Below are 27,990 nucleotides of genomic sequence, written 5' to 3'. Positions count from 1 at the left end.
CCGACCCGGCGCGCCGCGGCAGGGAGGGGCCGACGGAGGCGGAGCCAGTGGCGGCGGAGGCTGGCGGCTCCCGCGCGGCTGAGGGTCACCGATCCCACATCCCAGCGCGACGAGCTAAGAAGCAGCGCGGAGCACACAAGGGACTAGGTGCGTGGCGGGAGGGGGCCTGGGGACCCGCCCCTCGCGTGCGCTACTGCCTCGCGGCCCACCCTCCCCAGCGGGGACTGGGATCCTGGCCCGCGGTCCCCCCCTCGATGCTCCGCGCTCGCGCATCCCGTGCGCCCTACTCCTTGGCGCCGCTCCGCATCCTCCGACACCGCCCGCCCAGCAACCCACCGGGTGGGGGACATTCTCCAATGATGCGTTCGCGGTTTGTCCCCCAGGTTCTTTCGGAAAGCGGCTGGAGTGAGGGAGGGGGAGTGGGGGGCGCAGCTGGAAGCCGCGGAAGGGTGAGCTCGGCGTGGGGGGTGGGGGCCGGGTACCATTCTTCTGCCTTCCGTGTGGCTGGTGCTCCACACAGAGGGCTGGCTCCATGTCTGCAGAATGAATGAATCATGAGTCCTTGTCCCTCTCTGAAGGAGGACTTTTGAGGTCCACGTGCTACAGAGCACCTGGGGAGGGGCCTCTTGGAAATGGGGTACCTGCTTCCAGCATAGCAGAAACTCCACTCTGACTTCTTCATCTGTCTGCCTTCAGACTGGAGGCTCCCTTTGATTTGGGGGCTGGAAATGGGGCGGGGAGTGGGAGCTCTTGTAGACCTCAACTAGGTACTTGTTGAAAGGAGGTTGAGACTTGAGCAGGCACTCTTAGAAGGTAGAGGCAGAGCTGTGGTTGAGAGCATCCTGCACAAGGCAGGGACTCTTGGCACTGCCAAGGTCAGTCTGGAAGAAGTGATCTGGGTACCTGTTCTGGCTCAGAAGTTACTTAGGGACCCCCCAGCCTCTGTTTCTACATTAGTAAAATGGGAGGATTGGTGTTCATCCTTTAAAGTTTTATGCACAGTCCGTTAGAAAAGAGCAGCATGTTGGAGTATTGGAGGCATCCCACAAGGCTTGCTCCCTGCCCACCCTTCCCCACAAAAAGTGACTTTCCCCCCCCCCCCCCTCTCTCTCTCTCTCTCTCTCTCTCTCTCTCTCTTTTTGTCCTCACAGAGGTCATAAGCAGATCCTGGTGATGTGTGTTCTTTGCTGAGTGACTCCTCTCCACCCTCCAAGTCCCCCACCCCCCACAAACTGTAGGGACAGCTGGGGACCTGCCGGGCACAGGCATGCCAGTGCTGTCTGAAGACTCGGGTGAGTGCCCTCAACCTGGGCTACACCTGCCAGGCCTCCCAGGGTTAGGGGGGCAGAGATGGAGGAGTGGGAGGTGAGGGTGGGGAAAACCAAACCAAACCCAAACCAAAAGCAGGTGCTGTGGTGTCGCCTCTGGAAGCTGTCCTGCTTGCCCACCCCTCTGAGCGGAGAATGCTAATCAACGACAGGAAGTCCGCTGTCTCTGGATCTTGCTTTTCTTGCCTCTTCTTCCTCAGGTTTGCATGAGACCCTGGCCTTGCTGACCTCTCAGCTCAGGCCTGACTCCAACCACAGGGAGGAGATGGGCTTCCTGAGGGATGTTTTCAGTGAGAAGAGCCTCAGCTATTTGATGAAGGTGAGAGCCGCCTCAGCCTCCCCTTACCCCCAAGGGAGGCTCTTCCGGTGTCACCTCAGCCACTTCCCTGCCCCATGAAGGTCTTTAACTCATTAGGCAGGGCTCTCCGTATTACACTGTTATGGAGGGGACCCAGCCTGTGGCCCTGGGTGTCACTACAACTCTAACCCTGGGGCCTGGGGACAGTAGGTGGTATTCAAGGTAAAGCAGAAATCAAGTGTCTTTGCAGATTCATGAGAAACTCCGTTACTATGAGAGGCAGAGTCCCACGCCAGTCCTGCACAGCGCCATGGCCCTCGCCGAGGATGTGAGTCCCAGATTTTACTGTTTGGACTTAAGGTGGAGCACTGCCCCAAGGCCAGAAGAGACTCTAGCTCGTTTTTTTTTTTATAACCATGGCTTTAGCTGGTTACATTAGAGGTTGGGAGCCTGAGGATAAGGAGAGAGGGGCGGCTCCCTCCCCTCTCCTCCTTTATCGTGTGTGTGTGTGTGTGTGTGTGTGTGTGTGTGTGTGTGTGTGTGTGTGTCTCCATCCGTGTCTGTGTGTGTGTGTGTGGTTGCTGGGAACCAAGCCTGAAAGCCTTGTACTTCCTAGACAAGTGTATGGCTGAGCAGTAGCTCTAGGACTATCTGGGTTTTCTGGCATCCAGGGAGGCCTTGTTAGCCTCAGTCGGGGCCAGGAAACATGCTGATTCCTGCTGACTGTGTGCTCTGGAGCAAACCTGTTCCCTCAGCTGTAAAATGAGAGAGCCTTGGATCCTATAAGCGGTTCCCCAGCTGTTCCGAGAACTGGTGATATTAGTAGGTCAGCTAGCGCCTTGCGTCCCGGCTTTGGGATGCTGGCATGAAGTCCTGAATTCAGGAGACTTGCAGTGTGTCCCTGCTGACTGGTTGTGGTTTCTTGATTCTTCATGGATCTATCTGGTCCTTGCTGGGTTTGGTTTAGCTGTCTGGGTTGGTGACATAGACTGACTCCCGTATAGATCACCTAACATCCAGCTAGCTTAGCTGAGCTCTGTTCCCAGAGAGCCTCAGGCCAGAAGATGACTCTGTGGGGGAATGGCGTAGTCTGTGCTAGACCCTGTGCCTTGCGCCTCCACGGTGTGATCATTTGGAGTGGGTTACATCACTCAGGCTCTGCACAGCCAGTTTTGCCACTAGCTGTGACCTTAAAGAGGTCACCCAACCTCTTGGCCCCAATTTCCTCGTCTATGGAATAGCCTAGTGTGAGGGGCACAGACTGTACAGCCAGACAAAGCTGGGTTTAAACTCTGGCCATGTCACTGGAGCTTGGTGATGCCGGGAAAGGTTTGTGACCTCTTTGGGCCTCATCCTTAAATAGCAAAATGGTGCCCAATGTTGTTGTTGCTGGTTTTTTTTGTTGTTGTTTTGGTTTTTTTGTTTTGTTTTGTTTTGTTTTGTTTTGTGTATCAGCTCTAGCTGTCCTGGAAATCACCCTGTATACCAGGCTGGTCTCAAACTCATAGCACTTGCCTCTGCCTCCCAAGTGCTGGGATTAAAGGCGTGTGCCACCACCGCCCCCCGGCAGCATCCAGTTTGTTGAGAAGACCCAAATAAAGCAACAGTGTGCAATAGGTTTTTAGGCTCTACATATGTTGGGTGCATTCTGGTCCCTGGTTTGATTTCCCCAGGGTGTCTTCCAGTCCTGGAGTGGCAGGTGTGACACGTTTCTGGGTGCTGCACTCATTCCTGAGAGGATCCTGTGTCTGAGGCCCAGGGAAATGGGCTCCCCCTCATCCCTTCCCTGCACCCCAGGATTCCAGCAGGCTCCCTCAGGGGCACCCCCAGCCTCTTGTCTCCCTTCTCTTACAGGTGATGGAAGAGCTGCAGGCTGCCTCCGTGCGCAGTGATGAGAGGGAGCTGCTGCAGCTGCTGTCCACCCCCCACCTCAGGGTAGTCACGCCACAGCCCCCGCACACCCACACAGCCGTGTCTCCTGGGACGGGGGGTGGAAGGAGCGCTGGAGAAGGAGAGGAGGAAGCTTCTGGGTGAAGGATCCCGAGAGATGTTCTGAGGAGGGGCAGGGAGGTGGGGGCATTTGTTAGGCAGAAGATAATGAGCCCCTCTCCACCCCTGCCCAGGCAAGGACCGCTAACCTCTCTGGCTTTCCCGGCAGGCTGTGCTCATGGTACACGACACAGTTGCCCAGAAGAATTTTGATCCTGTTCTGCCCCCTCTGCCTGATAATATCGATGAGGAGTTTGAAGAGGAATCAGTGAAGATCGTTCGCTTGGTGAAGAATAAGGAACCCCTGGTATGTGCCTGCTCCCCGCGCCCCCCCCCCCCCCATTCCTCTGAATCTCACCCCTAACCCAGAACACCAGAAAGGCACCCTACCGGAGTCACAGTGAATGGCAGCCACTTTGCCAGGACGAGGGCTGTGCCCTGCAGCACCTTTTTTGTTGTGCAAAAGACACTCTTTTCCTGAGGGGATGCAGTATCTCTCAGTTGTGGCTAAGTCATTTTGTACGGTAAGCAACCCACCTGGCTGTTTGGGGTGACCATGGTCTGCCTGCTCAGAAACAGAAGTTAGCAGACTCAGTCCAAGAGCCAAATGTATGTCGCCTTCAGCTCAACTTCGTTGTTTTTAAAGGCAAAATGAGGGGGCTGGAGAGATGGCTCAGTGGTTAAGAGCATTGACTGCTCTTCCAGAGGTCCTGAGTTCAATTCCCAGCAACCACATGGTGGCTCACATGTGATCTGATGCATACTGTATACATAATAAATAAATCTTTCAAAAAATATATATAAAGGCAAAATGAGGCTTATTGTCAGGAAGAGTTGAGTAGTAACAACGGAGACCCTAGCCACTCCTCGACCCCCACCAAAGCCTTAGATATGTATACACTGTCCCTTATAGACAAAGTTTGCTGATCCAGCTCTGAATGCCAAGGCAATGGAGACACAGATACACTCCTAGAGGCTGACAGATAAGTATTGTTTTTGCCCCTGCTTTCAGCAGCGATGGACTGAGCAAAGAAGTGCGTTTGTTTGTCAGATGGAAGGAAGTGGAAGATTTTAGTATTTGCCTTGGAAAACCCCAGAGCTGGCATGCTCTGGTTCCAGTTTCCCCCAGCTGCCCTGTGGTGGGTGAGCCATGTCTCCCAACAGATGAAGATGTCCCTGTTGCCCCTGCTTCCTTGCCTGTGCCGTGGAGTTCAGTGTTATATCCTAGGGTTCCTCCTATGCACTTCGCAGTGTCGGGGTTGGCTGTGGACCAGAGAGGAATATGTGATGTGCAGTTATATGGGGACTCTGGAGGTCAGGGGCCAAAGAAACCTCGGGCAGTGCCAGAGGGGGCAGCCTCTGTAGTCAGCAGAATTCATCTTCCATGCTGGACGACACAAACGCTGCAGTGACAAATGTACAGTGTTTTGCATGGATAATCAGTGACAAAAGACAAACATCTCTTGGACACTTAGTGTTTATATGTCACATGCATTTTCCTTAGGGGACCCTTGTAACAACCTTTCAAGTTAAATGCTCTCCCTCATCCTACAGGAGGCAAGCTCAGAGAGCACAAGGTACTCCCTTGCTAAGGCTACCTGAATTCTGGTCAGTGGATGAATTGTGTATGAATCTTGGGCTGTCTGCACTTGGCTTCCCCCCCCCCCCCCCAAATCTTTGTGCTGACATAGCCCCACTTACCTGGTACAGGAAATTGGGAGCTCATTAGTGCCTGTTTTTTTATCCCTGAAATCATCTCTTTGGATTTCACGGGCCAAATCCTGGTCCCGACACTCTGGTAGGGGCATAATTGGTTCCTGTTGGCAACAACAGAAGGCCCCAGAACACTGGGATTGGCTCGGGGCAGGTTGAGAATTTTGCTAGCACACACTGTCCTTGTTATTAAATGTCTTTGCAAGTGACAAGGGCTGTGATGAGACAGAGAAAACTCTGTGTTTAGCATCATCAGAAGCTTCCACACCTTTTTGTGAGGGTGATTTTGAGGAGGATGTTTAGCTAACTCTGAAACCCAGTCCTTCATGTAGTCTTTATTCATATAAAATTTTAAATTGTATTTACTTGGTGTTGGGGGTGGGGTTATGTGATGCCACAGCACAAGTATGGACATCAGAGGGCAGCTTGTGGGACTTGGTTCCCTCTCAGCCATGTGGGTCCTGGGGATTGAACTCAGACATGGTGGGAGATGCCTTTATCGGCTGAGCCCTCTCACCAGCTCTATTTAATTATTAACTCTTTTTGAGACAGAATCTCAAGTAGCTCTGGATAGCTTCAAACTCATCATGTAGCTGAGGATGACCTTGAACTCTCAGTTCTCCATTTTTCACCCCCTGAGTGTTTGGATTGCAGGCATGTGTCACCGCACCCAACTCAGGAGGCCGCGTCCCTTGTGCAGAATGGATCCTTGTGCTTTTAAGCTGTGAAGTGTGGAGCTTGGCGCATCCCCCACCCCCAACCCCGGTCTTGAGGCGTTCTCGGCCTTGGGAAGGGTCTCCCCTGATCCATCTTCCGGGGTGACAGAAGGAGGAATGAAGGGAACTTGTCAGTTGAGTTCAGGCTGCCTTGCTGGAGTCTTGTTAATTTCTTGTCTGTAATTCAGGGTGCCACTATCCGAAGGGATGAGCACTCGGGGGCTGTCGTGGTGGCCAGGATCATGCGAGGGGGTGCAGCAGATCGGAGCGGTGAGTGGAGCCTCTGTTTGGTTTGGTTTGGTTTTTCTGAGACAGGGTTTCTCTGTGTTAGCCTTGACTATTCTGGACTCACTTTGTAGACCAGGCTGGCCTCAAACTCACAGCAATCCACCTGCCTCTGCCTCCCAAGTGCTGAGATTAAAGGCATGCGCCACCACTGCCTGGCTAGTGGAGCCTCTGGAGTGGTGGGTTGCCAGCCCTGGCTGAGACGTTGGCTCTCTGTCCCCATCTCTTGGGTAACCTTTGGGGATTGTGGGTGGATTCTCAGGTCCCAAGGTCAGTAGGAATTTAATTGAAGCCTAATAGGCTTGGGATTCTCATGGATGATCAGGGAAAGGCTCAGGCATTTGGTGTAGGCAGAAGATTATAACCCTTAAGCTTGGAGATAGGCTTAGTTGGGGTTTCCTAGGCAAGGTGGAGATGGCGCTTGCCACCTTTGCTCCTGCTGTGGACAGGAGTGTGCTCCGGTTAGTTTGGGTGGAAAACATGTTGATAGTTAGCTGTGCATGGAAATCTGGCAGACGGGCTTCTCAGTGTAGGGAGATGTTACCCTCCAGGTCTGGGGAACTGACTGGAGAGCCTTACTTCCTAAACGCTAATGAGCACACAGGCCCCTGAGCATATCGGTAACATACAAGAGACTGTGATTCAAAAATCTGCACTCCTAATGGTGGTGGCAACTGCTGCTGGCCCGGTGCCCACTCAGAGCACCAAAGAGAGGCCAAATTATGTCAGGACACTGGCCATTAAAGTAGTGGCAAAGTGGTGCATGTGGTGGCACTTGTGTCTATAGTCTCAGCTGCTTGGGGGTTTTTCAGAAGGGACGATTCCTTGCATACGAGTGGTCAAGACCAGCCTGGGCAGCCTAGCAAAAGCCTGTCAAAGTAAATAAAGTGAGGTGGGGTGCTCAGCTAAGTGGTAGTAGGCTTGTCTAGAATGCATGAAACCCTGAGTTCCATCTGCAGCACTACATAAAAACCAGGCATGACTGATACACGCCTGTAACCCCAGCACTCGCGAGGGGGAGTTAGGAGGATCAGAAACCAGGATCATCCTCTGCTACAGAGTGAGTTTGTGGTCAACCTAGGCCACCTGAGTTCAAGGTAGACAGATAGATGGATACATAGCTAGACAGATACATACATACATACATACATACATACATACATACATACATATGTACATAAATGATAGGTAGATAGATACATATATACATACATAGATGGTAGGTAGATAAATATATATATATATATATATACACACACACACACACAGACACACACACACACACATACATACATACTGATGCCATTACATTTCCTTATTAAGACTTAAGAAAGATATTCTTAAGTCTGAAGTCCAGGAAGAGTAAAGAGATAGGGGCAGAGGAGACAGCTCAGTTGGTAAAGTTCTTGCCACCCACGCATGAAGTTCTGAGTTTGATTCCCCCAGCACCCACATAAAAACCCGAGTGTGGTCACACACAGTTATAATCCCAGTGCCAGGAGAAAATGTTGGCTCAGTGATCTCAGGTCCCAGTGAAAGCCCCTGTCTCAGAGAACAAGGCGGATGGTGCCTGAGGGGAACTGACAATAGACTTGTCCTCTGGACTCTACATGCGTGTGCACACAAGTATACACATACCTGTACGTACACACACACACACACACACACACACACACACACACACCAAACAGAGATGTGGCGGGAGGAATGCAGCTTTCCTCCTGCACGGTGGCTCTTGTTACTTCTTAGCAGTGTGGCTTCCATGGGGCTGCTGTGTGCACCCGGCCCTCAAATGTGCCTTGTACACGGGGACCTCCCCCAGGGAGTGGTCTGAATTCAATGCTGAGTGTGTGTGTCAGTCTTCCCCATCTTTAGACCCAACTTTGCCCTGCAGTGGCCTCCCCAGTGCCCAGAGGCACAAAGCCCAGTGTCTGTGCCAAATTCACCTCCATCTCCGTGCCTCTTAGGTCTGGTCCACGTTGGCGACGAGCTCCGAGAGGTGAATGGGATCGCCGTCCTGCACAAGCGTCCAGATGAGATCAGCCAGATTCTGGTCTGTATGGCGTGCCTGCCGAGAGGGAGGTCTTCGGAGACCCAGAGCAGGGGGCTTCCCAGAGCCAGGGCCCGTCTGCCTCTGCTTCCCTGCTTGTGTGAGGGTGGGCCAGGCAAAATGGTTTCCAGTTTACCTGCCCCTCTCTTCAGCGTGGCTGTCCTCTTCCTTCATCCCAGCTGCTTTGGCCAAGAACCCTTTCAAGTCTTCATCCTAGTCTCCACCTACCTTTTAGCCTCCTTCAAGGCAGTTTAGGGAGAGGGAGAGCTTTTCGACTTGCTCAAGGCTGATATTAGCGTGGAAGAAGTATAAAGTACCTTGTAACAGCAAGAAGAATCAGGAAGAGAAAAACAACGTGATAGTCTGTTAGGGGGCAGATGAGGCAGAAAGTGGAGATGGTGGGGGGCGAGTGAGTGCCTCTGCAGCAGCCGCAAGTCCATCCCTGGGTGTCCTCTGCTCACTTTGCTAACTCCTGACAGTTGTAGGGCTGGTGCAGACAAGATCAGAGCTACAGAGACAGGCTCTCCTTCAGTACCCTCCCCCACCCCACTGTTGGGGATACAGATGCAGCTGGGCCTTGGTGAACATCCTGGTTGTGGACACTAAAACAGCCCAAGAGGGGCAGGAAGAGATGGCTCAGCAGTTAAGAGTACTTGCAACTCTTCCAGAGGACCCAGGTTCAATTCCAGCCCCTAAATGACAGCTTCCAGGAGGTCTGATGCCCTCTTCGGGCCTCCACAGGCATTTGGCATGCAGATGGTATATAGGCATACATGCAGACAAAACACTCATATATGTATATCCCTGATCCCTGAGGTCTGGAGCTGTGGGGAGCTGGAATTCAATGCGTGCCTGTCTTAAGTTCTGCTTAAAATATTCAGCTTCCCTGTCCTGTGAAAAAGCAGTATGTTCATTTCCTTACCTTCCCCAACCCTGGCAACATTATTAACTATCATTGGTAGATATTTTATATATATATATGTGTGTGTGTGTGTATACATATATGCATATATATGTGCATATGTATATTTTTATTTTTATTTTATGTGCATTGGTGTTTTGCCTATATATATATGTCTGTGTGAGGGTGCTGGATCCTTGGAACTATAGTTACAGACAGTTGTGAGCTGCTATGTGACTGCTGGGAATTGAACCTGGGTCCTCTGTAAGAGCAGTCAGTGCTCATAACCACTGAGTCATCTCTCCAGCCCCAACACTTGATTTCTTTTTGTTTTGTTTGTTTGTTTGTTTTTGTTTTTAGAGACAGAGTTTTTCTGTGTAGTCTTGGTTGTCCTAGAACTCAATTTGTAGACCAGGCTGGCCTTGAATTTATAGAGATCTGTCTGCTTCTGTCTCTTTGAGTGCTGGGATTACAGGTGTGTGCCACCAGGGCTGGCTAACACTGGATTTGTTTATGTTTTGTTTTGTTTTGTTTTGTTTTTGCTTTTTATTGTGGTTGTTTTCGAGACAGGGTTTCTCTATGTAGCCTTGGCTGTCCTGGACTCGATCTGTAGACCAACCAGGCTGGCCTCGAACTCACAGAGACCCGCCTGTCTCTGCCTCCTGAGTGCTGGAATTAACGGTGTGAGCCATCACTCCCAGCCAACACTGAATTTCTTTCTTTTCTTCTCTTTTTTTAAAAAAGATTTATTTATTATTATATATACAATGCTCTGCCTGCACGTACACTGGCAGGCCAGAAGAGGGCATCAGATCCCACCATAGACATTTGTGAGCTACCATGTACTTGCTGGGAATTGAACTCAGGACCTCTGGAGGAGCAGTCAGTGACCTTAAACTCTGAGCCATCTCTCCAGCCCCCAACACTGGGTTCCTTAATATCAAATTCCACAAGGGCAGAGCAGTAGAAGCTGCCAGTCTTTCATTCAGAAACCACCCATCCATTATTAGACCTGGGAAGTAAGACTGCGACTCACTGGGGCTGGGCTGGAAAGCCATTCGCCTCTGTTCCCTCTCGCTTCAGGCCCAGTCCCAGGGATCCATCACCCTCAAGATCATCCCTGCCACCCAGGAGGAAGACCGCTTCAAAGAGAGCAAGGTATGAGGAGGTGGTCTCCATAGAACCTTCTCTGCTGGGGCAAGGTGGGCGTTCTGAACCTTGCCAGCCTTTGGGCACAGTCATCTGACCAGCCTGTGCAGCCGACCCTAGTAAGCTGTCTCCAGCCAAGGGCTTTAACAGTCCTGAGTGACTCATTGTACCTTGTTATTTGGAAACAGGATTTTACATAGCATGCTAACAAAAAGCAAGCTTGCTGCTACTGAAGTAGAAAATCTGGGCCATTGAGAGGAGAAGGTGCCTGAGGGGCTGGATTCTGGAGCTGTGAAGTAGCTGCTGTTAGCTGGGCCTACCTTGGCTTGTGAACTCTCTGTGCTGGGCTCTCTGCCAGAGGGGTCTTATTGTGGACGGGGGGCAGACTGTCCAACAAGTGGTTCACTGCTGTGGCATGTGATTCTGGAAGAGTCTTCAGAGCTGGGATGTCTCCGAATGCATTTTGGATTGGCTGCTCGGTGTTGGAGGGAGGCAGGTAAAGATGGCTACAGCTTCAGAGAGAAGGGGGCTTAGGGGCCTGTAGTGGGTCAGCATGTTTTGGGGGACGGGTATCTGAGAGAACAGTGTCGTAGGGCTCGAGGGTCAGGTGGGAGGAGCAGTTGTGCAGATGTGGGTTCAGCTGTGAAGGGCTTGACACAGCTCTTACCTAGCTAGTTTGGGCGTTCCTGTGAGCTGACTCTGGCTGGCGTAAACGGTTTGAAGGCAAATGATTTATTTGTTGGGAAGTGACTCCAGGCTGCATGGGTAGCGAGGGGGAGGGAAAGGCAGACAGTCCTACAGAGAATGTGCTACACAGAAGCCACCACCCACTGAGTGTGCCTGGTGCTTAATCCTGAACAGCTAATCGGTACATGGGCCTGTTGTTCTTCCAAGCCAGGAGCTTGGGAGACGTGTAAGGCAACTCCTAGCAGGCCCTGGGGCTCTGTTCTTTGTAGTTCCGACGCTAGATTAGAGATGAGCAGGGCTTGGCAGCCGAGAGAAGTTAAGTCCTTAGGCGAAGGGGTCAGGTGCTAACCATTGAAGTCAGCCAGCGCACGGAAAAGTGGTACACCCTGGGGGCTAGAGACCACCCCAGAGCCCAAGGGACAGTCCCATCGTGGCGAGAACAACTAGTTATTAGATGTTGGGGTGCTTGCATCACAGCACACACATGGGGATCAGATGAGAACGTGCAGGGGTTAGTTTGCTCCTTTTATAAGGTGGGTTTTGGGGATTGAACTCAGGATGTCAGGACGGGCAGTGGATGCCTTTACCGGAACCATCTGGACAGCCCTGGTGAGAGGTTAAGGGTGCTTCTGTTTGTTCCTCGGGGGTGGGGGTGGGGGTGGGGTGGGGGGAGGGTTGATCCAGCCACAGGTGTGTTTTATAGAAAGCTCTCTCTGAGCAGCTGCTAGAGGGAAGGGGAGAGGGTGGAGGCCAGAGGCACAGAGGCAGGGAGGCGCAGAGCGAGGCTGTTGTAAAAGTCCAGGTAGGAGATTATTGAAGAATCACAGAGGAGAGCTGGGTGTGGTGGTGCACACCTGTAATCCCAGTACTCAGGGAGGCAGAGGCAGGTGGAGCGCTGTGAGTTCCAGACCAGCCTGGTCTCCAAAGTGAGTCCCAGACAGCCAAAGCTACAGAGAGAAACCCTGTCTTGAAAAACAAAAACAAAAAAAAAAATCACAGAGGAGAGCCAAGTGTGCACACCTTTAACCCCAGCACTCAGGGAGGCAGAGGCAGGAGGATCTTTGTGAGTTAGAGGCCAGTCTGCTTAAAGTGACTCCAAAACAATCAAAGCTACACAGAGAAACCCTGTCTCTGTCTGGGGGAGGAAAAAAAAAAAAGAAGGAGGAAGAGGAAGAATTACAGAGGAAGTGCTGGAGAGATGGTTCTGTAGTTAAGAGCACTGGCTGCTCTTCCGGAAGACCTGTGCTCAATTCTCAGCAACCACATGGCGGCTCACACCCTCACTCAGACATACATGTAGGCAAAACACCGATGAACAAGACATAAAAATAATAAATAATTTTTTTTAATCACAGAGGATATGGAGGAGGGTTCCAATTTGACTTCATGGTGAATTTGGCCTTGAAGTTCTTGGGCATAAGACAGAAAGGGGAACAGGATGAGTTTTGTACCTTCCATCAGGGGTGTGGAAGGAGGCGGGCCAACCTCAGCCTCATCACCCTGTGCTGAGGGCGTGAAAGAAGGCACAGGGCAACCTTTGGCCCAGCGAAGATGTCGACGCTTTATTGATGAGGGGAAATAGCTGATGTATATCCTGACCTCTTGTTTTGCAGCCAGCAAACGCAATAGCATTTCCATAGGTGTCTCTTCTTAGCACTTTTGGATTAAATCCCAGGCTAGAAGTGATATTGACCCCTGTATGGGACCACAGCATCCCGTATGGCTTGATACAGGAGGAGAGTGTGGTACCCTGTCCCTATAGTGTCTATATCTGAGGGAAGAGTACCCGTCCCTGCCGCAGAGGCCCAGAAAGTTCTTATAGCCGTCCGTCTAAGCTCAATCTTTAGTGTTCGGCACATGAGGGACGCTGACCCTCGATCTTTCTTTTCTTTTTATTTGCCACTGAAATAACGGAGCCTACGTCGTCTAGAATTAGAACACTTGAAATAAGTTCATAGCACTGAGTGACGAGAACCAAGAAATGAGATGAGACGCAGCTCTGTGTCCTGTCCCACCTTCCCCAGAAAGGGGACATGGCCAAGAACGTGGCAGAGAAGGCAAGATGGAGCTGTCAGGACTGTGGGTGCCAGTTCCCGACTTGGGAAGTGAGGATGAAGTTGGCCGTGGCGGTTCTGTGGCTGTCTGGGCTCCTTTCTTTGAGGACCTCTAGGGTCCTGATCTGCGCAGATGCTTCCCTGAGTTCATCAGGAGCAGTTGTTGTAAAGAATAACAGTGGTTACAAATTGTGTGGGATTAGTAGTCACCTAGTGCAGCTGGGGCCCAGAGCATGGCAGATCAGGTCCATGGGGAAAGGTTTCAGTTTGAAAAAATCAGATGTAGGGGGTGTCTGTCCCTCCCCTCTCTCCCTCTCCCTCCCTCCCTCCCTCCCTCCCTCTCTCCCTCTCCCTCTCTCTCTCTCCCTCTCCCTCTCTCTCTCTCTCTCTCTCTCTCAAATGTCAGATGTGGGTGTCTCTCTCCCTCCCCCCAACCCCCTCCTCTCTCTCTCTCTCTCTCTCTCTCTCTCTCTCTCTCTCTCTCTCTCACACACACACACACACACACACACACATACACACACACACACACACACACACGGAGGCCAGAGCACAACATGTAGGGATTGGTTTTTCTCCAATGGAGGAAACTGGGGTCTCGAACTCAGCTTGTCAAAGCTTGCGTAGACTGCATGCACTTTTGCCCACTGTCCGTCCCCCCCCCCCCTTTTTCTGACTCTTCGTTTGGGTTTTGGTGTTGGTGCCGGGGATGGAACCAGAGTTTGGGGGAACTAGGATCTCGTACGTGCCAGAGAGCGCACTGCACCACTGAGCCATGCCCCAGCCACTCTTTTTCCCCCTATGGATTCCCTGAGTCAAATATCCCAAGAGGATGTGAAGAACACTAGGAAAACTATGCAGGGTGTTCCAGCTTTCTGCTCTTGGGGCCATTTGTGTTTTCTCACTGCTAACGGCCACTGTGTCATGACGGGGCCTGTGCCCTTGTATAGAAGGACCCCCTTAACTGTAGCCCTTGCCTTTCCAGGTGTTCATGCGTGCCCTTTTCCACTATGACCCCCGGGAGGACCGGGCCATCCCCTGCCAGGAGGCAGGCCTGCCCTTCCAGCGGAGGCAGGTCCTGGAGGTGGTGAGCCAAGATGACCCCACCTGGTGGCAGGCCAAGAGAGTCGGAGACACCAACCTTCGAGCTGGCCTCATCCCCTCTAAGCAGTTCCAGGAGAGGTAGGATTGGGGTGCTACTGTGATTGGGGTGGCTGGTGGTGCAGGTCTGTGGAAACCCCTTGAGTCTCTGCCATCTCTGACATAGGGGAGCCCACTGAGGTAAGTAGCAGTTGCTCTTGGCTCTGTGTGTGGGTTCTAGCCCCATAGCCAGGGAAGCTGGCCATTTTGAGATTTAAATAAATATATGGACATTTACTTTTCCTTTTCACTACTGGGAAATCTAAATCTAGGACCTGACTAGGCAGGTACTCTACCCCTGAGCTCCAGCCTCAGCCTTCTGTTTTCTTTTTTTGAGACAGTGTCTCACTAAGTTGCCCAGGCTGGCCTTGAACTCAATTCTGTAGCCCAGGCTAGCCTTGACTTGCAACCCCTGTGCTTCAGTAGCCTCCCTACAGGGTTCCCATCAGGCCCAACTGGACAGTTGAACTGCATTAATGTATACAGTTGTCTTTTAGTATACTCTGGGATTGCTTCTAGAACCTTCTAGTAGGTGCTTAAGGACCTTGCATAGAATGGTTTTGCATGCATATGACTCCTGTCTGCCACATCCTCTTGGTGCTATGACTCTTCCCTGGGTGATTGAGGATGCTGCGTTGTAGCAGTTTGAATGAGAACAGCGCCTGTAGGCTCATATATTTGAATGTTTGATCCTCAATTAGTGGAACTCTCTGGGAAGGATTAGAAGGTGTGGCCTTTATAGAGGAGGTATGTCACTGGGGGTTGGGCAGTGAGGTCTCAAAAGCCAACCCCTATCCTCAGTTTGCTCTGCTTTGTGCTTGTGGCTTGAGATGTGAGCCCTCGGCACTGCTCCAGGACCACGCCCTCCTGCCGGCTCGCTCCCATATGCCTCACTGTGATGATCATGGCCTTTAGCCCTCTGGAACTGGGAGCCCCAAATGAAACCCTTTCTTTCATAAGTTGCCTTATCGTGACGTCTTATCACAGTGATAAGAGGGTGACTAAGACACCCATTCAGTGTCAGTGCCATGTGACAGGTTGGCACGCTGTATTGTGTAGGGGCTAATGAGAAGAGAGCCAGTACGCAGTCAGTATAGGCACAGGAGTGCAGGGGAGGCTTCACGGAGGCAGGGTGGTACCTGAGCACTCCCCTGTGGCTGCCCCCTCGGGTGGACTCCAGTTTTTCTCTTGTTATGGGTTGCTATAGCGATAGAGTACATGGAAGGCTCTTTATAACACCTATTTTCTTAGGCTAGATTTCCAAGAGGATACACTCTGGGATGAATTAGGGGGTAGATAGGACTGGGCCACCTGACGTGTGGATGGTGGCCCTCGCTCTCATCCGTTGGTGTACAGAATGCAATGGTGGCAGACCTCAGGGCCCAGGCGTTTCAGTGGCCCCTCTTGCTGTGGAGTCTAGACCGAGGCGTCTGTGTTAGGAAATGTTAAGGCTTCACCCTAAACACACAGAAGCAGAAACTCCAGGCTGACCCTGGCTCTGTGTCCTCCCTCAAAGGTATTCCAGGGGAGTCTGAGGTCTGAGGATTGCTGTTTTCTCAGGGGACTCCCTGCCTCCCCACAGCCCCATCTGCAGTTTTGGCTTTGTAGGTCTCACTGTCTTAGAAGAGACAGGAGAGAGCTCTTGCCTCTGTTCTGTTTTTATTTATTGTTTGCATGTGTGTATGTGTGCACCTGTGTACTTGGGTATGCGTGTGTGGAGGCCTCACAGTGATCCACCTGCCTCTGGGATTAAAGGTGTGCACCACCACCGCCCTGCCTATTGTTGTTTTAATTGTAGATCCTGAGGCTCAAACTCAGTTCCTTACCAGCAGCCAAGCTATCCCTCCAGACTCTTGCTCCTATTTGAGATGTGGAATCTGGATGCTGCCAGAGCCCTGGGGTGATGCCTGAGCTAGGCCTGGGAGACTGCCTGCCTGCCAACCATATTGGTTACTGCTGGGGAAGGCCACGCTCTACAATGAGTGCACATGGCGGGGGGGGGGGGGGGGCGGTGTTACAGTAGGGTCACTTTTGACCTCTAGCCCTTCCAGAGAGTCCTGTCAGTTTTCATTTTCCTCAGAGTTGGGAGGCAGAATTGGGGTGGTGAAAAACACCCCACCCCCACGCCACCTGCCTCAGGAGTCAGCCTTAGGAGTAGCATAACCAGCAACAAGACTTGGGGCACCAGCCAGCATTCCTTCGTGTGGCTGTCTTGGGAAGGACAAGTCTTTTGCAGGCCAGGAGACAGTTTTTCCTCCCTATAAGCTGGTCCCCCCCTTCCCTACCCAGAATACACTGTGAAACAGGAGGTCCTTGGTATGTTGAGGTGTGCCCAGCTGTGGGATTCAGGCCTTGCTTTCACCATGTTTCTAGAAGGTTCCCTTTCAGCTAGTTCTCTGACCCAGCTGATGATGTCCATTTGTGTCCCTGCAGACGGCTGAGCTACCGGAGAACCACCAGCACCATACCAAGCCCCCAGAACTTGAGAAAGCCCCCCTGTGAGTAGACTGACAGAGGTAGAGGTGCGGCGAGGAGGGAGGGGGGAATCTGAGTTGGAGGGAGGGACATCAGAGGCCCTGTCTGAGCCTGCAGACCTCCAGAAGAAGGAGAAAGTGAGTAGAGGCATAGGGAGGGGAAATGGGAGAGCGGCTATTCTAGAGAAAAACTTCTATACTGGGGTCCGTGGATACAACTGGGGGATGTTAACGCCGCGCCAGGCTGGTATGCAAACATTTGGAAGAGAGCGCCCAGCTCTCACTAGATTCCCAAGGAACACTTTGAATATTAAATTTTACCCATATGGGGCTCTGGAGAGGTGACTCAAAGGTTAAGAGCACTGGTTCCTCTTCCAAAGGTCCTGAGTTCGAGTCTTAGCAACCACATGGAGGTTTACGTCCATCTATAATGATGAAATCTGGTACCCTCTTCTGGTACCCAGGGAGAACACTGTATATGTGATAAATAAATAATTTTTTAAAAAATTTTACCCATATGGAATGGGAATTGGGTGTTAACGCATGGCCTTATGCATCCTAGGGTAGCTATGAATGTATCGCAACATAAAATTATAAAATTCCTTAAACCATTTTGAATTTTTTTGTGACTTTTTTTTTTTTTTTTTAGTAACTCAATTGTATAGTCCTCAAGGGTGAACTTTGTAGATAAAATTTTGTCTTAGTGTCACTCCAAAGTGTGTGCCTCCCTCAAGCCCTGGGATGCAGGTTGGACAATCCTCTATGGTCTGGGACAGTTCTGTCCAGTGTTACCTAGAGAAGCCAAGCGGTTGGACACCCTTGCTATAAGTGTCCTTGTACCTCTGTGCCAGCACTGGGAGGCTCAAGTTGAGAGAACACACATTATATTTGAATTTGAGATAGACGCAAACTGCTTCCTAGTGCATCTTGGGTCATATTGGAAGCACATTAAGAAATTCTCTGTTCTTGGGCCAGGTGTAGTGACACACGCCTTTAATCCCAGCACTCGGGAGGCAGAGGCAGGTGGATCGCTGTGAGTTCAAGGCCATCCTGGTCTACAAATCGAGTCCAGGACAGCCAAGGCTAACACAAAGAGACCTTGTCTGGGCGGGGAGGGGGAGGTGGGGGGGGAGGGGCAAAGAAATTCTCTGTTCTTAAACAGATTTAGCTGATTGGCCCACGTTCATCTGATATTCTTCTCTGTGCAGCACCTAGTCTTAAAAACAGGCTTGCCCACAGCTTCACCTTCTATTTGAAAATTTTAAAAGTATTGTTGGGTAGTGCCAGGACCAAGCCCTCAGCCTCATGCGCACACACAAGGCAGGTGCCCTGTTGTAACCGCTCCCTTGCCTTTGGTCACTGTGGTCCTGTGACGTGGGTGAGATGACACCCTCATGCCCCAAATGGAAACATTGAGGCACCTGTGGTTCCGCGCTGGGTTTTAGAAAGCAGGTCTTAGACTAGAGCCCTTCTCAGAGAGGGGCTGTCCCAGAGTCTACCCTCTGTCACTGGTGGCTCATAACTGAGTGGGCCGGGGGGGGGGGGTGCTGTTCAGGCACCTGCATTTTCCAAACAGATCTTAAAACTGCAGAAAAGGGGGAACAGGTCCTTTTCCTACTTTGGGACCCCAGAAGGAGTCATTGCCAGTGGCTGTGTTTCCAGGCTTCAGGTGAGGAGGCTGCGGAGCAAATCAGCCAGGAGGGCACTTCCACTGGCCATGTGCCACCGGCTTTCTCTGGCTGCGGCACACAAGAAGACTAATTAGAGCAGGGCCGGGGGGCTTCATAACGTACCACCGCTCAGATCATAGGCTTGTCGGAGTCGGGGGAACAGGACAGATGGAGATCTCCTCGGGCTGCCGAGGCCGTCGCTGCCTCTCAGCCGCAGGGCTTCCTAGTTCCCTGCACTAACGCTGTCCCATCTGTCTTTTATGCAAACTGCAGATGATCAGCCTTGTGACAAAGGTAGGCCTGGTGTTTGTCCCCGTGCACATGACTAAGCCCTTTTTCTGTGGAGCATCTGGGGTTGACCCAGCTGGGTTTCCTACCCGCACCTGGATGCCGGTGCCCAGATGTGTGGGGTGGGAATGGGCTTCAAAGCCTTAGGGCCCCTCCTTGTGTGTCTGGCATTAAAGGATGATGCTGTGACCCTGGGTGCTAGGTAAGAGTCAAGAAACAGAAAGGCAAGGCTGAGTGAGGGATGAGGCCTTCCATCTTAGTCCTGTGTCCCATCTGGAACCCAGAATCCCCACCAAGGGCTGCAAAAGTGAAAGGGGACCTCTGCATGGAGAACGGAGCAAAACAGAAGATCTGGGCCTGGGGCAGCCAAGAGATAGAATTCTCTAGAGCTACCCTGGATCACCATCCCGGAGGGCTCGTGCCTGGCTACCTAGGGGCTGGGGCCCTGTGGGCTTGAGATGTGTCTTACATGACCCCCTCCCTGCCTCTCTTTCTTTGGTTTCCAGAGACCTCTGACTGTGAAGGGTACTTCAGAGGACACTATGTGGGTGAGTAGCAGACCCCCCCGGGCAACCCACCTCGGCCCTTGCCCAGGCCTAGGTTCCAGAACCTGAGATCCAAACCCTAGGAGCCCTGTCAAAGGTTGCTGAGCCCCGGGGGACTCTCCTCTCCTTGCAAACTGCTGCACCCACTCAGGCCTAGGGCCCTCACCCACAGCTGTGGAGCCGGAGCGAGGCACAGAGACCTGTGTTGACACCCATTTTATCTTCATCGTCTTACTTGGAGTTTATTCAGTGTGCCGGGATTTTGGCCGCTCCCTCTCCTTCCCCCGCCCACGTTTCCCCTCAAAGGTTATAGAGGACAGGCAGATGTCTCCCAGTGTTTATTTAGATGTGATGTCAAACTCACAGGGTTAGACTGAGACCTCCTGGGCGCTGCACACCAGACTCGGGGACACCATTGCTTCCTCATTTCCTTTCCTACTGCCTGTGTCATGCGAGCTAATGTATACATCCTGTCCCTTTAATCCGTGAGCTCCTCGGTCTGTATTTCCTAAACACAAGGACATCCTGCGGCACGACTTCGGGATAGTGATCATACCCTGGACATTTCCTTTGCATGCAATTCTATTGTGTCCTATGAGGCTATTAAAATGTCACCAGTCGTCCCAATAATGTACTTCAGGGCATTTCCCTTAGCCTGGGAACCAGTCTCTAGAACCATCCACTTGTACATCGGAGTTCCCATTTTACAGATAAGCAAACTGAGGCTCAGAGAGATGAACGTACTTAATCTAAGGTCAGCCACATGCCAGGGAAAGCAGTGACCTTTGGATGTCTTTGGGTATAGGGACTACCCTCTCTTTGTGTTAGCATGCTCTCTGTGCTGGCCATTCAGGGCAGGAGGCTGGACAGCCAGGTGCCCAGCCTTACCTCCACGCCTGGCTAACTGGAGAATGTCTTTAGTGGGGGGAATCCCAGGACCGATGCCATCTTTTCCTTTCTCCCCTCCACAAGCTGGTCTTCGGAGAAGCTTCCGGCTGGGCTGCAGGGAAAGGCCGGGTGGCTCCCAGGAAGCAAAGGTGCCTGCAGGGGCTGAGCCTCAGGTGCTGCTGACCTACGAAGAGGTGGCCAGGTACCAACACCAGCCTGGGGATCGACCACGTCTGGTGGTTCTCATTGGTAGGTGACGACATCCTGAGTTTCCAGGTGCCCAGCTTCCTCGGGAGTGGTGCACAAAGAGTAGGGACCAAAGTCAGCCTTTTCTTTGTTCCAGGGTCTTTGGGAGCTCAACTCCATGAGCTGAAGCAAAGGGTAGTAGCCGAGGACCCCCAGCACTTTGGTGTTCCTGTCCCACGTAAGAGGGCTCGAGAGTGTGTGTGTGTCTGTGTGTGTGTGTGTCTGTGTCCCCATGAGATTTTTCCAGGGATTGGAGTTTTCGTGCTCAAGAGAGGTGTGTGTGTGTCCATGTCCCCATGAGAGTTTGCCAGGGATTGGAGTCTTCGTGCTCATATTGATTTTTGGTACTTTGGGTGTGAGAGTCCACCAGGCACTGCCTGTTCTCTGCAGATGGTGGGACCTAGGAAGGCTGCTGGAAAGAGACTCATTTTTCAGCGGACCACTACAACCCTCTGCAACGACTAGCCTGGTGGCTGGCTGGGGAGGAGGAGGAGTCCTGAGCACACTGCAGGCTGGAGAAGGGCACACTGGTCACGGAAGCCGCAGAGCCGAGGAGGGAGGGATTGCTGTTGCTGGCCGGCTAGCTTGGCTAGGTGGCTGGGTACATTCCTGGGTCTTGTCAACGGTTCTGATTGCCAAGGCCGTAGGGTGCCAAGACCCAGTAGGTGTGGGTCCTGGTTCTGGAGGAGGAGAGAGTGAGAGCCAGGTACGAAGCCCTTATATGTAGGAACTTGCTTGCCCTCCACCAGTACTGCAGAAAGGAAGATACACTGTCATCATCTCATACTGATAAGGGGGAAGACATCAAGACCCAGAAAGGGGTGGAGCTAGGCCTGGAGCCCGAGCGGCTGACCCCAGGCCATTCCTAAGCAGGTGGCAACATGGCCGCTTGTCCTGTCCCTCACTGTCTGGTTCTCTGGGCCCATAGGGATGGCAGTATGTCTGTCAGGTAGCCACCAGAGAGGGAATGTTGCGGGGTGGGAGTGAGCCTTTCCAGAATGTTCTGGGGGAAGGGCAGCTACAAAGCCTTCCTTAGACCACATTGCTCTTCCTGGATCCCCAGGCCAGCAGCCTAGCCATGGCCGTCAGAATCATCCTCTGGAGCCTCGCCTGGAGCATGTGCACACGCACCCAGAGATACGCATGAGTTCACACACAGTGCTTAAAGCAGGGTCAAATATATCTGTGCACTTTCCCTCTCAGATGAGGAAATTGAAACTAAAAGTATGGACCTTTTTGGTGGTTATTTCAAAGCCCCAGCATCAAGAAGGCAGCCCAACAGAGCACCAAGAAGCCTGTGCTTGGCACAGAACCAAGAGATTGTCCCTGATTCTGACTAACCGGCTGGGGTTTGGGACATGGTGCTAACCATCTCTGGGCCTTGCGCTCCCCAGGTACTAAATAATATCCTTTTGGATCTGGGGCTGAGGCTCAGTTTATAGAGAGCTTGCCTAGCATGCCTGAAGCCCTGGGTTCAATCCCCCACACTACGTCAACCAAGTGTGATGGATGTAGGGGACAGGGGAGCAGAAGTTCAAGGTCATCCTCAGCTACATAGTGAGACTGGGCCACCAGAGATCCTGTCTTTTAAAGGTGGCGGGTGTGGGAGGTGTCGTGAATGGAAGTGCTGACTCGCTCGCGCACAGGTCAGTGATAAGTTCCAGGGCAAGAACGCAGGCTTGCTGCTCTCTTCTTGGCTCAACAATCCTTCTTTCTTTTAAAAGACACCACCAGGCCCCGGAAGAGCCATGAGAAAGACGGGATGGAGTATCACTTTGTCTCCAAGCAAGCCTTTGAGGCTGACTTACATCACAACAAGTGCGTTGCATCATGAGCCAGTGGGCCCCCTGGTAACCATGTGTCTCTGTAACTGTCCAACATTGTATCAATACTTGTGACAATACTTGACTCCCAGGGGATGGGAGGTGGGGATGGGGTGCTTCTGGAAAGGTTAGGGGAAGCAGGAGGTGGGAGAGAGGTCGTATGGGAAAGTCTTGCTTTTCTGATTTTTGCAAAGTTGGGGATTTCTCTGAAACTGAAGCCTTTTCTCTCTGATGGTGTTTTAGGTTCCTGGAACATGGTGAACATAAGGAAAATCTCTATGGGACCAGCCTGGAGGCTATTCAGGCTGTTATGGCCCAAAACAAAGTTTGTTTGGTGGATGTGGAACCGGAGGTGAGTTCCTGGCTCATCTGGGCACGGGAGCCTGTGGAACCCAGGGCGGTGTGGGGTAGGGTGGGGGGTGGAGCTTTACCCGTTCTATAGAACACTTGAGAGTCAGTCAGAACAGTCAGTCAGTTTAACTGATGCTTGGTCCTCTCTGAGAATTGGATGAAACCTTTAGAGCCCCAAACATGCCCTGCCACCCTCAAGAACGGGATTAATTGGAAGGAGCCCAGGTACCCTCAGAGTAGCCCAGAGATCCAGGACAGCAACCCCGATATAGAGCAAATCATGAGATAGAGAAGCAGGCCATGGTGACCCAGGCCTGTAGTCTCAGAACTGGGAGGCTGAGGCAAGCGGATTGTGAGTTTGAGGTCAGCCTGGCTACACAGTAAGTACCTGTCTAAAAAAGGGTAGGGGTGGGTTATAGAGATGCGTAGTGGCTCAGGATGTTTCATGGTCTTCCAGAGGACCTGAGTTCAGTTCCTAGAGCCCATGTAAAGTGGCTCCCAACAACCCACAACTCCAGTTCTAGGGGGAATCTGACGCCCTCTTCTGGACTCTGTAGGCACTGCACTCACATGTGCACATACCACCCTCCCCCCCAGACACACACATATACAGTTTTTTTTGTTTTTATTTATTTATTTTTTAAATTAATTTATTCATATTACATCTCAGTTGTTAACCCATCCCATGTATCCTCCCATTCCTCCCTTCCTCCCACTTCCCCCCTACTCCCCTCCCCTATGTCTGTGTCTTATTTGGACTCTCTGAGAGGTGGTAGTTGGAAGTCAGGGACTGGGAGAGAATAGCCCAGCAGCCAAGAGCACGCGCTGCTCTTGCGGAAGGCCAGAGCTCAGGTCCCTGCTTCCACACTGGGTGGCTCACAGCTGCCTGTAATTGCAGTTCCAGGGAATCCGTCACCCTCTTTTGGCCTTCCCCGGTGCCTGCGGTCATGGTCAAGTGCGTGTGCACACTCACATACAAATAATGAATCTTTTTTTTAAGCACTTGATGCCTGTATAGAGGACCTAAATTCACTTCCTAGTGCTACGTGGCAACTCACAAACCATCTGTAACTCCAGTTTTAGGGGATCCAACACCATCTTTGGGTCTCCAGGCACACACAGGCAAAACATTCTTCCATATAATATAAGACTTTTAAGACTCTCAAAATATAAATGTCAAAGATTTGTTTTATTCTTTTTTTTTTTTTAAGATTTGTTTATTTATTATATATACAGTGTTTTGCCTGCATGTACACCTACACACCAGAAGAGGGCACCAGATCACATTATAGGTGGTTATGAGCCACCATATGGTTGCTGGGAATTGAACTCAGCACTTCTGGAAGAGCAGACAGTGCTTTCAACCTCTGAGCCGTATCTCCAGCCCTTTTTAAAATTCTTGTTTTTATTGTTTTTATGTGTATGAGTGTTTTGCCTGCCTCCATGTCTATGCACCACTTGCAATACCTGAGGAAGCCAGAAGAGGGCATTGGATCCCCTGGAACTGGAGTTAAAGACAACTGTGAGCCACCATGTGGGTGCTGGGAAGTCAAAACTGGGTCTTCTGGAAGACAAGGCCAGTGCTCATAGATGCCGAGTTATATATATATCTCTAGCCCCTCCAAGATTTTCACCTTTTTTTTTTTCCAAGACAGGGTGGTTAGGGTGCCCAGTGGAAGTCCATCTCGGGACTGACGCCACCAGGGCTGTTGCCATTGAGGACGGAAGCCCCGGAGTACTGAGCTTTCAGAATGCATGTGTTAAGCTGGGCACTGTGGCGCATGCCTTTAATCCCAGCACTCAGGAGGCAGAGGCAGGCGGATCTCTGTGAGTTTGAGGCCAGCCTGGTCTACAAAGTGAGTCTAGGGCAGCCAAGGTTACACAGAGAAACCCTGTCTCAAAAAAACAAAATAAATAAATAAAACAGAATGTATGTGTTGTGATAATGTGTTGCAAAAAGTGTATAATTTTCTGGAACTTTTTTTTTTTTAGGCACTAAGACACCTGAGGACACCTGAGTTTAAGCCCTATATTATATTTGTGAGGCCTGCGATTCCGGAGAAAAGGAACACACCGCCTGTATCCCCAGACTCTGAGGACATAGCAGCTCCACTTGTGAGTTTAAAGTTGATTGTTTCTCCTTTGAAGGAGCTGACTATGGCTACTCCAAGGAAGAGAGAGAGGCCATAGCTTCTGCATAAGGCTAAGGCCATCTTTTCCTTTTACAAGACCAGGAAAAGATAGTCATGTGGCCACAGGGAGATGGGGACCATGCCTTCCAATCCAGGCAGGGTAACTTTGTCCGGACTCACCACCCTCTGCAACCTCATGTCAGCATCCTCCGTAAAAGGGGCGAGTGATGGCTGTGAGGGGCCCTGGCTGTTGAATTTCTGAGTCGAACTCAAGTGCTGTGTGTGTGTGTGTGTGTGTGTGTGTGTGTGTGTGTGTTTTGTGTGTGCATGTACACATGTGTGAGTGTGGTAGTCAGAGGTCAGCTTTGGATGTCTTTCCCCAGGAGCTGTCACCTTGCCACCTTGGTTTTCATTTGTTTTCTATGAGTGCATGTGTGCCTGTGTGCATGCGTGTGTGTGTGTGTGTGTGTGTGTGTGTGTGTGTATGTGTGTGTGTGTGTGTGTGTGTGTTTTGTGTGTGCATGTACACATGTGTGAGTGTGGTAGTCAGAGGTCAGCTTTGGATGTCTTTCCCCAGGAGCTGTCACCTTGCCACCTTGGTTTTCATTTGTTTTCTATGAGTGCATGTGTGCCTGTGTGCATGCATGTGTGTGTGTGTGTGTGTGTGTGTGTGTGTGTGTGTGTGTGTGCGCGCGAGCGCATCAGGTGTTTTCCTCTATCAATTCTCCACCTTATTTTTGAGGCAGGGTCTCTCACCAAAACAGGGGCTTGCCATTTTAGCTAGACTTACTGGCCGGCAAAACCCCTGGGATTCACCTATCTCTTGCCCTGCCCTCCTCTGCCCCCATGCTGGGGTTATAGATGCACACCCACCCAGTTTATATGTGGGTTCTGGGGTTCTGAACTTGGGTCCTCGCTCTTGCACGACTTTAGGCACTTCACCTAATGAGCCATCTTTTCCGCCCTTCTTTGTGTGGTGTTAAAGATTGATCCCAAGTCCTTACCAGTAATTAATACGCACCCCCTCATTTTTTCCCCCAAGACATGGTCTTGCTTTGTATCCCAGGCTGGCCTGAAACTCATGTTCCTCTTGCCTTAGACTCCCAAATGCTGGGATTGCTGATGGGCAGCACCCACATTCAGCTTCGTACCTCTTTGGAAACATTTTGGGCCAGAGAGAAAGACAGAGACAGAGAGAAAGACAGAGACAGAGAGAAAGACAGAGACAGAGAGAAAGACAAAGACAGAGAGACAGAGAGAAAGACAGAGACAGAGAGAACAGAGAGAGAGATATTATAGATATAGATATAGATATAGATATATAGATAGATATAGATATAACCAGGCTTTCAGTTCAGAGATCCTCAGTGGATACTTTGGGAGCGAATGAGTGTGTTTGCTGCCCCTTGATTTCCTTCCACATGATGGCTGCTACTGCACTCTGCCCTTGTGCTCACAGTTAAGGTCATCCACGGGACACAGGCATCGGTGGGGGTCTGACAGGGGAGCCTTCCCCAGACCATATATTGTCTCTTTCCTGGCAGATTGAGCAGCAACAAGAGATGGCCACCTCGGCTGCCTTCATCGATCAGCACTTTGGGCACCTGGTAGACACTGTGCTTGTGAGGGAGGACCTGCAGAGCGCCTGCAGCCAGCTCAGAGCTGTCCTAGACGCTCTGAGCAAGGACACTTACTGGGTACCCATCAGCTGGGTGAGGTAACTTCGCCCCTTTTAGAGTCCAGTCTGGAGGGACCTCGAAGATCACATAGTTCCAAGCCTCCCTCGTGTACCGTCAAGGAATCTCAAGTGTAGAGAGAAGCAGGATTTCCCACCAAACCATCGTGACTGAGCATTAGTGGGGAACCTTGCCTGGTGTTTGGATTTTTTTTTTTTTTTGTCTTTTCCTTTGCACTGCACCCCTTCGCGAGTGGAGTTGAAAGGGGCAGTCCACAGAATAATGTGTCATTCATTAAAGTTGGCCTTGATCCTTTGTACCAAAGCTACATAGCCACTGTCTTTTTGGGGGTGGTGGTGGTGAATTTATATAGTGATTTACAGTGACGTTTCAGCTTTATAAATGTGATACTTCACTGGTCCAGCTTTGTTGGGAATTGTTCTACACAAGGGAATCTTCCATGCAACGGAAGACCTTTTCTGTCTTGCAGCATTGAGATGTTACTTTTTTTGGGGGGAGGGGGGTTAGGTTCCTGCCTGGTGGTAGAGAAATTGGTTCCCTGCCTTTTCACATCATGCTCACACATGATTTTCCTGCAAGACAGAGGCGCACTTACCGGTCCACATGGCTCACTAGACTACAATGCAGCAGTGCCTTCGGGGACTCTTGAGGAATGTCAGGCTGCCGGTCCCCTTCCTGAATGACCGCCACCCCCACCCCCCACGCTCCTGAAAGGGAGCCCTTGCTGTGTTTGATTTGTCCTCTTCTGTCAGCTGTCCCGTTACCTGCCTTGGTTCTGAGCTGTCTCCGTTCTCAGATTGGGCTTCCCATTGTGCTGGATTGTGGGGAAAAAGATGACTCCCATCTGTCAAAGCTCTGTCTAAGCCACAATAAATTGGTCCTGTCAAAAGTGTACAAACTCAAAGTGTGGGTTGTCATGTTGTCTCTGAGCAGAGTGATTTACCCAGGGGCTGTGCCAGGTCATGGCTGCTGGGAGAATTTAGCCTCCGATGAGTCACCATTGTATGTAATTTTTTTGCTTTTCTTTTCTGGCTGTGATGTTATCTTCATAAGCACGCCAAGCTGATGACGTAGCAATCTTATTCTCATTTTACAACTGTGGGAAAAAAAACGAGACATTGTGCGCTGTCTTCATAAATACACCAAGCCAGTGACGTAGCAACCTTACTACCATTTTACGATTGCGGGGAAAAGGTGAGACTTAGAAACTTTGAATCATGTTTCCAAGTTTATACCAAATGATTAAAAAGCACAAGGCTGAGGGAGGTATGTCCATAGGTAGAAGTGGTTGACATGCAAGCTTGAGGACTTGAGTTCGAACCCCCAGACCCCACATAAAAGCCTCATTTGTACTGCGTTTGTGATCCCAGTACTCCAATCAAGAGATGGGAAGTGGAGACAGGAGAATCCCTAGAAACTTGAGCTGGCTAGTCTGCACTCACACACATGTGCACACGTACGTTGTGTGCGTACGTACATTCCTGCACATGCATAATGATACAGCTGTGTACATTCAAGCTTCAATCTTTCTCACATGAAAAAATGCTCCTTAACCACTATGCTATA

At 51.1% G+C, this 27,990-nt stretch overlaps 1 protein-coding gene across 2 annotated transcripts; it reads left to right on the top strand.

The window, feature by feature from the left end:
* The first annotated feature begins 10 nt into the window (after positions 1-10).
* MPP3 (MAGUK p55 scaffold protein 3) lies at positions 11-27,329 on the top strand. 2 transcript variants are annotated; one of them, XM_084748063.1, is made up of 19 exons: positions 11-147; positions 1,152-1,292; positions 1,529-1,647; positions 1,877-1,954; positions 3,481-3,561; positions 3,785-3,922; positions 6,233-6,314; positions 8,297-8,382; positions 10,364-10,438; positions 14,156-14,352; positions 16,744-16,808; positions 18,728-18,748; positions 19,249-19,290; positions 20,260-20,424; positions 20,519-20,599; positions 22,146-22,239; positions 22,488-22,596; positions 24,588-24,710; positions 26,272-27,329. In XM_084748063.1, the coding sequence occupies exons 2-19, from the start codon at positions 1,268-1,270 to the stop codon at positions 26,446-26,448; spliced, it is 1,758 nt and encodes a 585-aa protein (XP_084604189.1). In that variant the 5' UTR covers positions 11-147; positions 1,152-1,267; the 3' UTR covers positions 26,449-27,329. The 2 variants fall into 2 exon arrangements, with proteins under 2 accessions (XP_084604189.1, XP_084604190.1); XM_084748064.1 differs by lacking the exon at positions 11-147 and adding an exon at positions 352-370.
* The last annotated feature ends 661 nt before the right edge of the window (positions 27,330-27,990 follow it).

The sequence above is a fragment of the Acomys minous genome, assembly GCF_964271855.1.
Source record: "Acomys minous genome assembly, chromosome: 12".
Classification (NCBI taxonomy): Eukaryota; Metazoa; Chordata; class Mammalia; order Rodentia; family Muridae; genus Acomys; species Acomys minous.
The sequence above is the reverse complement of the archived record's forward strand: the minus strand, read 5'-3'. Positions and strand labels throughout refer to the sequence as shown.